At 38.4% G+C, this 13,086-nt stretch overlaps 1 protein-coding gene across 1 annotated transcript in view; it reads left to right on the plus strand.

Moving 5' to 3' along the window:
* MDM1 (Mdm1 nuclear protein homolog (mouse)) overlaps positions 1-12,795 on the plus strand; it is a 26,041-nt gene extending 13,246 nt beyond the window's left edge. The window contains exons 8-15 of the mRNA XM_009887835.1: positions 3,581-3,619; positions 3,981-4,156; positions 5,573-5,851; positions 7,615-7,763; positions 7,880-8,007; positions 9,001-9,259; positions 10,359-10,427; positions 12,689-12,795. Coding sequence (XP_009886137.1) covers positions 3,581-3,619; positions 3,981-4,156; positions 5,573-5,851; positions 7,615-7,763; positions 7,880-8,007; positions 9,001-9,259; positions 10,359-10,427; positions 12,689-12,795 — 1,206 coding nt within the window. The remainder of the gene's footprint in view (positions 1-3,580; positions 3,620-3,980; positions 4,157-5,572; positions 5,852-7,614; positions 7,764-7,879; positions 8,008-9,000; positions 9,260-10,358; positions 10,428-12,688) is intronic.
* Positions 12,796-13,086: the final 291 nt, after the last annotated feature.

Genomic DNA, 13,086 nt, shown 5'->3' on the forward strand with positions numbered 1-13,086 from the left:
GTCATTGCACTACAGTCAAGGGGAAGAGTGAGGAGACTGCAAGTGGAGGATGGGAAAGAATCCTTTTTGGGTCAGGTTTGAGAGATGTAGGAAGTAAATATATGCAGCGTTTAATTACAGCGCATGAGAAACCAAGAAATTCCCACACTGTAGATACGTGTTTTGGATGTGTGTGACTTTTCCAGGACGATTTTCTTGCTGAACAAGGGAATTGCAGAAGAAACTAGAAGGAAGTCACTTGGGAGTAGGCATGAAGGATTCAGAAAAGAATTATTAGGATGCTTAGGGCCTTCTAAATGAAGGCGTTGTGCTGCATAGCTGGAAGAGCCAAATTAATTTCAAGACTGTAATAACAAGTGTTTTATTGCTGACAAATGTGCTTAGATTCCATACACGTTTTTGATTACATACACATTTTTATATGTGCGTAACTACATTGGATCCTAGTATGAGCTGTGAAGCAGAATTCCCCAAGAGTTGTTCACCCACTAATAGGGAACATGAACTGGGATTAGACTGTCGTGAGACAAGTTAGTTTTACCCTACTGATGATCTGTTGTTGATTATGTACATATAATCAACAAAATTTTATAATTGGAATTACCCGAATGTTTCCCCTCTCTGTTAGACTTTACATCACATGTTTGTGAATGTATGTTGTGGTTTAACCCCACTAGACAGCTGAGCCCCACACAGCCACTCATTCATTCCCCCTCAGTGGGATGGAGGAGAGAATCAGAAGGGTAAAAGTGAGAAAACTTGTGGGTTGAGATAAGGACAGTTTAACAGGTAAAGCAAAAGCTGTCTGCGCAAGCAAAGCAAAACAAGGAGTCCATTCACTACATCCCATCAGCAAGCTGGTATTCAGCCATCTCCAGGAAAGCATGTCTCTCACGCATAACGGTTACTTGGGAAGACGAACACCAAATGTCCCCTTCTTCCCCAGCTTTATTGCTGGGCTCAACATCATATGGTATGAAATATCCCTTTGGCCAGTTGGGGTCAGCTGTCCCAGCTGTGTCCCCTTCTGGCTGCTTGTGCAACCTCAGTCTTCTCGCTGGTGAGGCAGCATGAGAAACAGAAAAGGACCTGACGCTGTGAAAGCACCATTCAGCAATAGCTAAAACATCCCTTTCTTATCAACTGTGTTTTCAGCAGAAGTTGAAAACATAGCACCATAGGAGCTACGATAAAGAAATTTAACTGTATCCTGGCCAAAACCAGTACAGCGTATCAAACTAGTTTTGTGAGTAGACAAAGAATAATATTTAGCTTGTGATAAAGAAATTTAACTCTATCCTGGCCAAAACCAGTACAGCATATCAAACTTGTAGAGTAGACAAAGAATAATATTTAGCTTGTGTAAATGAGTTACTGTGTAGGATTTTTTCTTTATGGAGTTTTTTTTTTAATTTGCTATTGTCCTATTACTATTTGCATAGGTATAATTTTGGGTTATAATTCTTAAAAAGAAGCTTTTCGTGGGTGTGGTGAAAACAAAGAGTGAGATTAAAGCTTGGAATTTTCTTGTCTTCAAGACAGGTTGGAAGAAAACCAAGGTTAATTCTTAAAACCTCTGTTAATACAAGAATACAAGAATTAATACAAATTCCTGATAGACCGTATTCTTGCGCAGGCCCTTTCTTTTTTTTTTTTTTTTTTTTTGGTAGCATCCATCAATATTTTTGTTATAAGGACTACAGAATGGGATCCAGCATGGCTAAAATAGTAGGACTGAATAAAGTATTTCATTTACGGTTGAAACATAAGAAAGAATCTAGCCACTTGAGAAATATGTTAATGGCAGATTTATGTAAGTATGCATAACTTGAAAAAAGTGTCAAGTGCATCGGTTTTATAATAAAGCAACAAAGGTACTTTGGCCATTCACAATATAGGCCACCTGACAGTCCTTTTGGTTTCTAAATTATTCCATGCCTGTTCCCAATAGTTTTCACTGACATGAAGATCAATGTTCTGCAAAGCTGTGTCTAACCTCTTCCTCTGCTTGATGGTTGAGACTCACCCCTGCCACAGGTGCCTCTTGAGTAGTTTAAGTGATTGGATGATAAGCTCTGACTGATCCAGTCTGGTTTCCCCCTTAGTTGGGAGCGGACATGGATAACTTTGGGTCCAAAGCAGGCTTTCCAAAGTTCTGCGCCCAAACAGGCAAAGACCGTAATAGAATTCTGATATGACCTTAGCCGTAGTGATTACTCCTAGACTGCTGCTCTACAATACATTATTAAGGGTTGCTTTTCAGCAATGAAAAAATTGATTCGAATGAAAAAATCTCTTTGAATTATGCTTTTGAAAAATTAATACGGGCAGTTCATAATCACAGTAGGACTCCCTGGGGCCTGTGCCCTGCTGAGATAATGCTGCCCGCTGAGTCACTGAAGGAGATGGTTGTCCTTTGTACTTCTTCACAATTCACTGGAGACATAGTATTCTTCCTCCCCCTGCAGTGTCCTGTTGCTTTGGATTTATATTCCTTCTGTTGTGGCTATCATTAATTTTTCCTCCTTCTACTTAAAGTGAATAATCCAGTAGATCACTTGCACCTCAGACTTCAAACTTTCCTCTTAAAATGACAAGTATATATTTTTAACAGGCTATTCTTTGGAAGTTTAGTGGGTCAAATTGCGAGATGTTAGCTAGTGTGGGCTAAGAGGATTTCCATCTGCTGCATCCAGTTACTTCTAGTGGGTTTAGCAGGATTTGGCCCACTTAACTCTTTTCCTTGCAGGAAGAACGATGTGAAGTCTATCATGAAAGAAGAGTAAATAAGAAAAGCTATGAAAATGTGTTAGAGGAAGTGTCAGTATTACTTTCCTGCTCTTTGGCAAAATACTTATTTCCTGTGAACCATTTTTTAGTGAGCCAGAATTCACACAACAATATCACAAAGATATTTTTAATCACATAAACGTAAAAGTTTTGTTGTTGCTTTTTCTTCCTGCACTTTAATTGTGTTTGGGTGAAGGACACAAGACATGTGAGAGTTGAAATAGTTTTAGCCATAAAAATGATAGTGTAAAATCAGCAGTGCGGTGTCTAAAGAGAGGGCTTATGACTTTCATTTTTTTAAGACTAAACCTGACATCTTATTCTACAGTTTCTGGTAGCGTAGGAGGAGTGATTTTGATATTATGTCTTACACACAATAGCACCAAGAGTTCTCCTATAATAATCAGCTCCTCACTGACACAGGATTAATGTAGCTGGAGACAGTTGCAGTGTTCACAGCATACATACTCAGTACTACACATGCACAGAGATCTGTTGACTTGAAATAATCATAAATTAGTGTGTGGTGAATATATCTTTGAGTGTTAAGGCTTAGAAATCTAAATTAACTTCCTCAAGCTTGGCAAAAACTGATGAAATACCAGTGCCGATGTATTTGTTTTACAGCTTTTTAACTGAATCTCAGGGAGGCAGCATAGAGCTATGTTGACAGGTATTTAGTATTTAATTTCTTACTTAGACTGAAATAAAGTTATAAGGGTGATAATAACAATACAGTGTTGAGAGTAAAATAAGAAATTTTAAAATAATTCTGTATTCATCTCCTTAGGCATCTCAAAACACCTTAAATTCCATGTGGTATATGGAGGTTTGTTGCTTCTAAGTTCCTGTTTCAATGTTCTGTGTCTCAGCGCTGATGGAAAAACTAGAATCCAGCACTAAACTTATTCATAGCTGCTGCATAACTTTTTGTTCTAATGGAATGAGTAATTGACAATTTTGCTTTGGCTTCATGGCTCAAACATGCTTACTAAGTGTACACTTTTGTTATTTTTGCTTTCCTTTTGTTGCATTTACTGCGGCATGCAATGTTTGTGCTGTGGGCGGCCTTGTATTATGAGTAACTTTCCTTTCTCCTTTAGCTGCCTTTAGCTAATGCAAATATGTTATGATAGCACCTATCGATGAACTTTAAACAGACGTGCAACTTATGAAACCTTGATGTGCAGGTGAGAGAACTTCGAGAAAGAGCAAAGGCTTACAGGCAGCGAGTAGAGGGAACACACTTCTCCCGATACCATCTCAATCAGATCCTGTCTGATAATAACAGTCTTTGGGATGTGTCCTCAAATTCCAGTTCAGAAGAAGGCATCAGCAACAACATCAGAGCATTAGATCTTGCTGGGTAAGCTCATCATTCCTGCCTATTCTGTGGCTTTGAAACAGAGCAAAATGGAGAATATAGGCTTAGTGTAGCTGTGAGATCTTGGATGTTTGACTGTATTCAAGATGTGACTGGACAGGGTGCTCAGTAATCTCATCTGGGCTCCATTTCCCTGTGAAGGTTTGGGACAGGATGGTCTTGCAAGGACCCTTCCAACCTGGGCTCTTCTATGATTCTGGGATATGTAAATTCTCAAGAACAGATGAGGGCATTTACCTTTTCACAGATATGTCAGTTGATAGCTACTCAAATTAAAAATGAGGCCCAGTCCAGTCTTCTGAAAGAAGAAAAGTTATGCCTTTATAATTCTCCATAAATGCATATTTAGTGTGGCAATCTTAGTCTTATCAAGCCTGGAGGAATTTCACACTGAGTCATACTGAAGTAATACTCTTCTTTCTGCTGGAATGAGACGAAATATGTTTTGCCTACTCAGATATTATCAGTGTTCTTCTCAGGATTAATTAATCTTGTGGTGGAGTCTTAGACACTGTTTAGTTCTGAGATGAAGACTTCAGAACTGGAATGGTGTACATCCATTGTCTCCTTTCTTTGAAAACCATCGGAATTGGTAGATATTAAATCCCTTGCTAGGAAAATTCAGAATGAGTATTTTAGTAAAATGTACCTCAGCTATTGCTGAAGCAAGGAGGGGAAAAAAAAAAAAAGCCATTTGTGAATTCTCTGAGAGCTGATATTTAAAACCTGTGCCTTGGATACCTCTGTCTGCAGTCCATCTAGGCTGCTGTATGCACACTACTTGTGTTGTTTGCATGGGGGAGATATCTATCCATTTGCATGACTGTAGTTCTCTTAAGGGTTGGGCAATGACACGTGGAAGAGTATTTATTACAATATAATGTGTGGGATTAAGTATGGTGTAAATTTTTTGGTTTACTGGTTCATTTTTTTTTGCCTGTGAAATACACATTCTCTTACTGATCTCATTTCAGTGCATTGGGCTAATTTGCACTGGTTTCTGTGAGCAGTTGAGAGTTTCAAAGACTTTCAAAAGTTGTGCCTAAAGAGAAGCCTTTTAAGCTGCTTGGCTGTCAAAATGGTCCCATCAGACAGTCCCTATGTGTGGAATTAGATTATCAGAAATGTTAAAAAACAACTAACATGCTGTTTAAATTGGAAATAGAGACCTGATTTTACATTACATTTTTGGAAATGGTAATCCAGAGTGAATTTTCACAGAATCTAGTTTGAAAATGGATTGTGCTTAAACATCAGTTAAAACTTCAGCGGAAAGTTTTTTTTTAATATCTGAGCCGTACTTTTGACAAAGGACTGAACTGGATAAATGTGTTCTACATAGACATGCGTACATCATGCAAATCAATGGTGTGAAACACTGCTTGCTTTGTTACCTAGAGTTTCTGAAAAAGAGACTGCACCAAGCCCCAAAATGCTGGAGCAACCTGACTCCAGAGAACAGCCACACCAGAACAGCACTGAGAAGAAAGACAAGTCAGATGCTTTAACTGTTCCAGTCAAAAGGCGTTTGGTTTGGGGTGAACAAGAAGGTACTGAAGAAAGGGAGAATCGACAATCAACAGGAGAGGAAGAAAACCAAGGTGAACAGGCTGCAGTCGTGACTCAGAAGTTGGAAGAAAACAATAAGGTTGCCAATGAAGATAAGAAAATTGAAGGGTAAAACTGAACATGTTTGTGGTGTATATATGTAATTTTTTTCCTCTAACATCTCAGAAATTTGTAGGTTAACTAATTTTGGGTTTTGAATCAGATTTACTTAAGGAGTTATTAAGATGGTGTGGCACTGCTTTTGTTTTAACAGTATGATAAGGAATGAGAAAGTTCAGGATGTTGAACTGGTTGGTAGAAGTGGATTTATCATTAAGATTACTGGAGTTGTAACTTGCAAGACAGAAGTTTGTAGAAGCATGAACAATTCTAATGCGGTTTTTTTTTTTTTGAAAACTTTAAAATTTGCAGTATGGGTCTCAGAACAGACTGTTCATTACACAGTAGCCAAGTGTAGTGAAAATCAAGGCTTACAATTTGCTTCAAGTTGACAGCATAGGATTTATAGGACTGAAAGGATAGAATACATACTAATCTTGTGCTTAAGCATCTGTTTGTCTTTAAAAAAAAAATCATGGGCAAAGATGAAGGACTTGGGAGAAAAATATAATGAGCATCCAGTAATAATTGGGGATTACGTTACTGAGCACAGGTGGGGGAAAAGGTGGAGAGGTGTTTAGATATAAGGAGAGATCAATTCAGTATATGCATAGTACAGATCATAGTACTATATTTGACAGTTGAAAGATCCAAATTATATCTAGTTACAGAAGTCTCTGGCTTTTTACTGTGTAAGTTTTGCATACTTTTTTGGTAGAACAGTATTTTAGTTTGATAGATATTTAACTCTGAATAACTTTGGCTCTTGTTACCATACCATCAGAGCATTTTGTATTCCTCATTAAATTTTATATTTGGTGTTGCGACATGAATCTAATGTAAGGAATTGTGATTGTCTCCTTTGGGGATAATATCCTGTGTGCAAAACCCAGGCAAAGAAAGGTTGAGATGAGATGCTAGATTCAAACAGAAATTAAATGCAGGCTTTCAAAATTGTCATCCTGAAAACCTTCTTAAGTTTCTGTCTCTAATTCTGGAGATTATCTAGTTCCTACATGTATCTCTGACATTGAAGATTTTCTGTCGTCCTGCAATGTGGCTCTGTGTGCTGAGATCTGCTCTGGACTTGGCCATGCAGGGCAGCTTAACACTTGCATGTTATCTAAGCTTGCTTGAGAGCTAGAAATGAGGTGTTCTTTGTCTACGTGTCCTCAGAGCGTGTATAGCGTGCACTGATAGGATCAGGTTCCTTGCAGAGTGTGGGTATGCCGCTGCGTCCTTTTGAAATGCATCTGGAGGAAGAAGACAGAAGTGGCAGTGCTGATTTATTTAATAACCTAGGGGCTAGAGCGGTTACATAAATGTGGGATACTGGGTTTCAGTTCTGCCACATTGACTGAAAAGAGTCAAACCCACATTCCCACCTCTAAGGTGGCAACCAGGTTCAAAGTTTTTCTGGGTGAGTGCTCTTTCCAGCCCTCCTGTTGAGTCTCTGCTACTCTGCAGCAATACATTCAAGGTTTATTAGGACAGAGGGAGCCTGAATTTGCAGTTTGAGACTGTTTATGTATTTTATCCAGTTACATTAAAAAAAAAAAAACCAACAAAAAACCCCAGAAACTGAGGCTCTGGGGCTGGAATCCAGGACTCCTCATTGCAAGCAGATGTTTTAGCAACATGCTGTTAGCGTTTTATGGCCCTAACTGTCTTGCCTTAGGCTTCGTTGTGGGAATGTATTAGAAACAAAAACCTTGAGTGCAAGACTCCTGAGTCCTTAGCTAATCCTTTGATCATTTCTCATTTTTTTGCAGTGAGAATACCTTAGTATTGAGTTCTTCTCCAGCTGTATCAGATTCTTCTTCTGTATCCTCAAGGACAGGTGGCAGGCTTCCTACTCCGAAGCTGAGGGCGCTTGGTGGAGTTCAGAGGACTCATCATGATCTCACTACCCCAGCTGTTGGTAATAACTTTTAACTGCAAAGTAGTATTTCAAGAACTAAAGAAAAAAAAAAAAAGAATTAATTTAGTAGGTTATTTAAGGTAATAAAGCATTTTTCATCTTCTCCACTACAATAGGAGGTGCGGTTCTAGTGTCTCCACCTAAACTCAAGTCTTCATCTTCACAGCAGAGAACACAAGGTTTAGGATCAGACCCTTCTTCAGCTAAGCAAGGTGCAAGAGGAGCTTCAAAAAGATCTGTACAGGTAAGCCAGAAAAGAGACTTATCATTATGCATTTTAGGAATGTGCTTTTTAAGTGATTGTGAATAATTTAATTAATAATACTTTTTCTTCAGTTGTCATTTACTATTCTAAAATTTTCAGCATCTGTGACTGAAAAAGGCTGATGTCTGACTAAATCATTTTTTTGAGGTATCAAGCAAAGGAGTTGAGGCTATTGGAGTGAGATTGAGTGTGAGCTCCATTTTGGCTTTTTCTCTTTTTCTGCTAAATGCGCAAGATCGGTTTGGTGTTTGGTGTTTTTTTGTTTGTTTGGTTGTTTTTTTTTTAAAAAGATCTGTCATCAGGACCTATTGATTTCCCCCTGCTTTCCCCTTTAAAGCTTGCCACTGACATAGGGCACAGCTCTAGATTCCTTGACTTGAAAGAAGTTTAAGAAGGAGAGCTTCATTGCCTAGGTACAAGATAGGTGAATGTGCCATAGTAGTTTAATTCTCCCTTCCCTTTACTTTTGTGCTTCTTTCATTTTGCAGCTTGCACAGTTACTAAAAGAAAAATAGAAACGTTTAGGAGTTGTTTTAACTGTCTTCCTCTCAAAATTGTGGGGTTTTTGTCAAGTTGTGCTTAGTCTGTGTTCTACAAAGACAGCTAGCATTTCACTGCATACATGCTCTGTAGCAAGTTCTGCAATAGAAGTAGACACAATTGCATGAGAAGTTGGTTGTGTTGGTTTCAAATCTAAGATCACAGTGTTTTGCTGTGGAGAAAATAAGCTTTTGGTTTGACCTGCCCAGATTACTTTCAGACCATGTTAAACGCTTGCTATTAGGAATAGATTTTCTTTAAGCTGTTTCACAAGCTTGAAATACTTCCAGTACCCTCATGAAAAGTTTAACAGTGTAAAGCCAACACTTGCTGCGTATGTGATGATCTGTACTGGAAGGCTCTATAGGAGATGTTGGGGTTTTATGTGTTGTTTTGTTTATTTTTTTTTTTTTTCTTCTGATTGTGTTTTAGCCTGATGTGGAAGTAGAAGCTGTTTCACACCTTACCTCCCCACCTGCTGGGCTGGGAACTTTGGATCCTCTGCCACTTAGGCGGGATCTGTGGCCTCCTAACAGAGTTTCTGATGAGCAAGTTCCTCTTGCTTCAGCCCATCAAGAGCATTCCTGTACACCTCCTGTGCTGAAGTCAGGCAAAAGCTGCTTAATGAATTGCTGGAGTCCCTCTCGTCGTATTCAAGGAACTCTCAAAGATCCAGAATTCCAGCATAATGGTGGGTTTTGTGTATTAACTGGCTGTTTTAGAGTGCTGCAGGATGGAAATGGCTACCATGCAGTGTTCAGGCTAAGATAATCCTGAGCTTGCTGCTTTACAGGCTCTACAAAGAATGTTATTTGTAAACAAAAGCTTTTCTACTATATGCTTAGTCTTGCTGAGGAGATGTGCACAACTCTCCACCTCAGCTTGGATTCCACTAATATAGTTATATTCTAGTGATCTGTTGTCTAATTTTGCCTTACTAAAATTTAATAAGTAATTACTCATTGTGAGAGTAATTTGGTTTAGCATGAACAGTTGTAACTTTTAATCTTCAGGCTACACCTGGATGCTGTGACACTTTTCCAGCTGGAATTACGAACAGCGGTGTGTAATTGTGGACCTTTATAGTGTGGTATTAGTTAGCAGGAGTTGTGGATTTCTGAGAGATAAGCTCCTTAAATATTTCTGCAGGATATGGAAACAAAAAAGCCATCTAGGAAAGATTTGTTGGATATTGAGAAAAGCCATTTCTTGGCTGAGGAGGAATGCTGGAACATTTCAAAGATTTTTGTTTTTTTTTAACAAAGTTTAGGGGTACTGGGGGCATAAATTTGATAAAGCAAAGAGTCCTTCACCCCTTAGTCAAAATAAAGTTTATGTGCTTAAGTCTCCATTCCAGAAAGACTTTCTATAGCTGCTTAAGGTGCCACGATTTTTAGTCCTTTTATTATACAGGTTAGCTAAACAAAAGTAGTATTTCCATTCTAGAATGAAACAAGTAGTTGTCAGATCAAGTGGGATGGTGAAATCCAAAGAATGTCCTTGGAAAGAGGTTAGAATTGGTGCTATGTTCAAGCTTTGCACCTCGAATGCAGTTCACTAAGTAACTTCTATCGTCTAAAAAGATAGGTGCCTTGAGAAGAATACAGTGAAGTAAGTTTATTTTACCTCAGCTTTGAGTAAAGGACTATCCTGGAGTTTTTGGTACGTTTGCTATTTGTGAGACTCATGTTTTGGAAATAATGTAATGTTTTCAAATGTTCTAAAATGAAATATTGTCCTTAGTCTATTTTGAAATTATTCAAAAATGTGCCTTTAACTTTTTGTCCTAGGGAATGTTGGCAATCCAAAACCTAGATCTTTCCAGTTACCCCTCCAGGAAAGAAACTATAATGATGAAGGTATTTGTTGTCCCAAATTATTGTTGTACATCATGTGTATATTACCTAGATTAATTTTAACTTTTATGCTAACATGAGAGGTCTCTGAATGCAATAAGTAATACTAGCTTATGTGTTTGCATGAATAATTACCACATTGTTCCATCAAAATAATTTGAAAATGTTCGTCCTAGTAATCTGAAGTGTGAATATGAAGGTATATTCTAGTATAAATAAACCATTAAATGTGGCTGAGAATTAAAAAACCATATTGAACCACAGTGGTCTACTACAGCTTGCTTGGTTCCATAACTAAAATTGTTTCCTCCCCACACTTTTTTTTTTTTTTTTAAAGCCTTTGTGTTGGTAGCAAGAGGAGTGAACTGCAAAACTATCCCAGCCCAGGTTGCAGCTGCAGTAACTTTGCATGCAATTGAAAAAGTACCAAAAATCTTAAGATAAAGATTTTGCTTGTGTGACTTCAGCACCAGATACACAGCATACAATGATTCTTCTGACTTTAATTTTCACACCTATTCGTCTACTCGATGTATTAGGGGTACTTATGGCATCCTGATTGCTGTTTTGACCTTTATTCTGTTTACTGTAAAGTTAATGTGGGGGAGCAGCCAGTGCACAGCCTGCCAGTGCATCTTCTTGGCCCTTTTGTGGGCAGTCACAAGTAAACTCTCAGTAATGTGAGTCAACCAAAGGCGTTGTAGCCTCATTAGCTTGAGCTGTATACATTGCTTCTTAGCATGGTGTATGAGGTTGAGCTTGGTGGTGTGCTGTGCTAGTCGCAATCACCTGTGTTTGGTTCAGATTAGAGTATGGGCAGAGCAACCTTATATCTGATCGCAGTTTATTTATAGATATACCCCAGAGCAACCAAAAGGCTTTTTCTATACCCCTTGTGCTTGTTTGCTCCTTGGTTTTAACCAAGGTTCAGCCCGATTCTCTGTTTTACTCATTGCAGTTGGCTGGAAAATGTGTGGGTTGTGCAGATGGCTCAGCCAAGCATCTGTATTTCGACATAAAACATGCAAAATCCTGTAGTACTCTGCAGCTTCCCACAAGCTTGCTGCACACAGATTAAATGCTGTAACTGCTGTTTCTTTTTTTTTTTTTCCCTTCTGAGCTGAGTGATGATGTATAAGCTTTCAGAAACAGGTGCAATGTGCCAGCTCACAGATAGTTCATATGCCCATATTTGTTCATGTACATACAAACCCGGGAGTTCTTCCAATGACATGTCTGTTTGCAGAAGTGCAGTTAGCAGTTTTCTCATACGTAGGAATACAGTTGTTATGCATAGTGTGTAAGCCTGTTACAGCCTGTTTGGATCACTGTATTTCAAGAACTTAGAAATGCTACTGAAAAGTTAATTGAAACACTGACAAAGTACAGGTCCTGTTAAGACTGAGTTGTGGAAATTTTTGTTGAGTTTTTTTTTGTTGTTAGGGGGGCTGGAAAGTAGTGATACAGTTCTTTTTAATTATTGCAGGAGAATGGGTGTAATTAAGGTCATTTTTCGTAGAGAGCATCTTGACAGAGCTGTAGCAACATTTTAATAATGATGTTAAAGAAGTACAATGTTGTGCTTTATTAGAGAAGCAGTGTCCAGGCTGCTTAAGTTTTGCTGGGTGTGAAGTGGATCCTGTATTCAAAAGGAAAACCTTTCAAAACTACATTTTTAAAGCATGTTTCTTGTTGTCTTTGTGTTAAACTTCCTGTTTTCTTCAGAAGACACATTTCTTTTAACAGCTTGTGGCACACTAGCTGGTTTTGGCCCAGAACGGGTCTTTTGGCAACATAAGGTCTGATATTTTAGTCATGTGTTATTCTAAGGTTGTCTGCTTTGCTTGAAGCCGTGAGTTGCTTTCATGAGTATGTTATTATCAGAGTCTAGTCTATACAGACTTCAGTGGCAGAGGAATGATTTCTGAGGTCTTCTGACGCAGGAGAGTAAATGTAAAGATGACTTGGAGAACTGGGCAATTCCCAGGTGACAGTAGGGATCTTATTCTGGAGTTAGTCAAGATTTGGACATGTATCTCTCTTGTACTTACATAGCATCCTAGGAGCTTTCTAGTGAGATTCTTTTCTAGCATGTCAGTTACCAAATGATAGAATTAGTGTATTGTGCGTACTATTTTTGCATCCATTGTGAGAAAGGGCATAAAAATATTTGCACTTTCAAAGTCTGCCATGAAGGTCAACTGCGTTTTAGTATGTGTATTTAATCTTCCTATTTACTTTTCCCCTTGTTGCTTTCTCCACAGATGACAGGTTGTCTCAGATTTCTGCTCGCTCGGCAGCATCTAGCTCACTTGCATCTCAGATACTGGAACGAGCTCAGAAGAGGAAGGATTTCTGGGGCAAGAAATAGTCACTTCCACCTGTTGTATAGAAACTGTTCTGTAAAATGATTTTTTTTTTTTTTTATAGTTTGTAGTGTATATTTTAAAAAATTGTGATGGTAGATATCATGCAGCATCCTTTCACTTATCACTAATATGGCCCAACTTTTAGGACTTGCCATCCCAATTTGAAATTTCAATATTTAAACCAGTGTTGAAAATGTAGGTCCTTTATATCTGAGAGTTATGTCTTAATTCCCTGTGTCACAAAAGCCATGGGGGATTTTTTTTTTTCAGTGGCACCTCTTGAAACAGATAAT

This window comes from Charadrius vociferus, unplaced genomic scaffold (assembly GCF_000708025.1).
Source record: "Charadrius vociferus isolate BGI_N301 unplaced genomic scaffold, ASM70802v2 scaffold125, whole genome shotgun sequence".
Lineage (NCBI taxonomy): Eukaryota > Metazoa > Chordata > Aves > Charadriiformes > Charadriidae > Charadrius > Charadrius vociferus.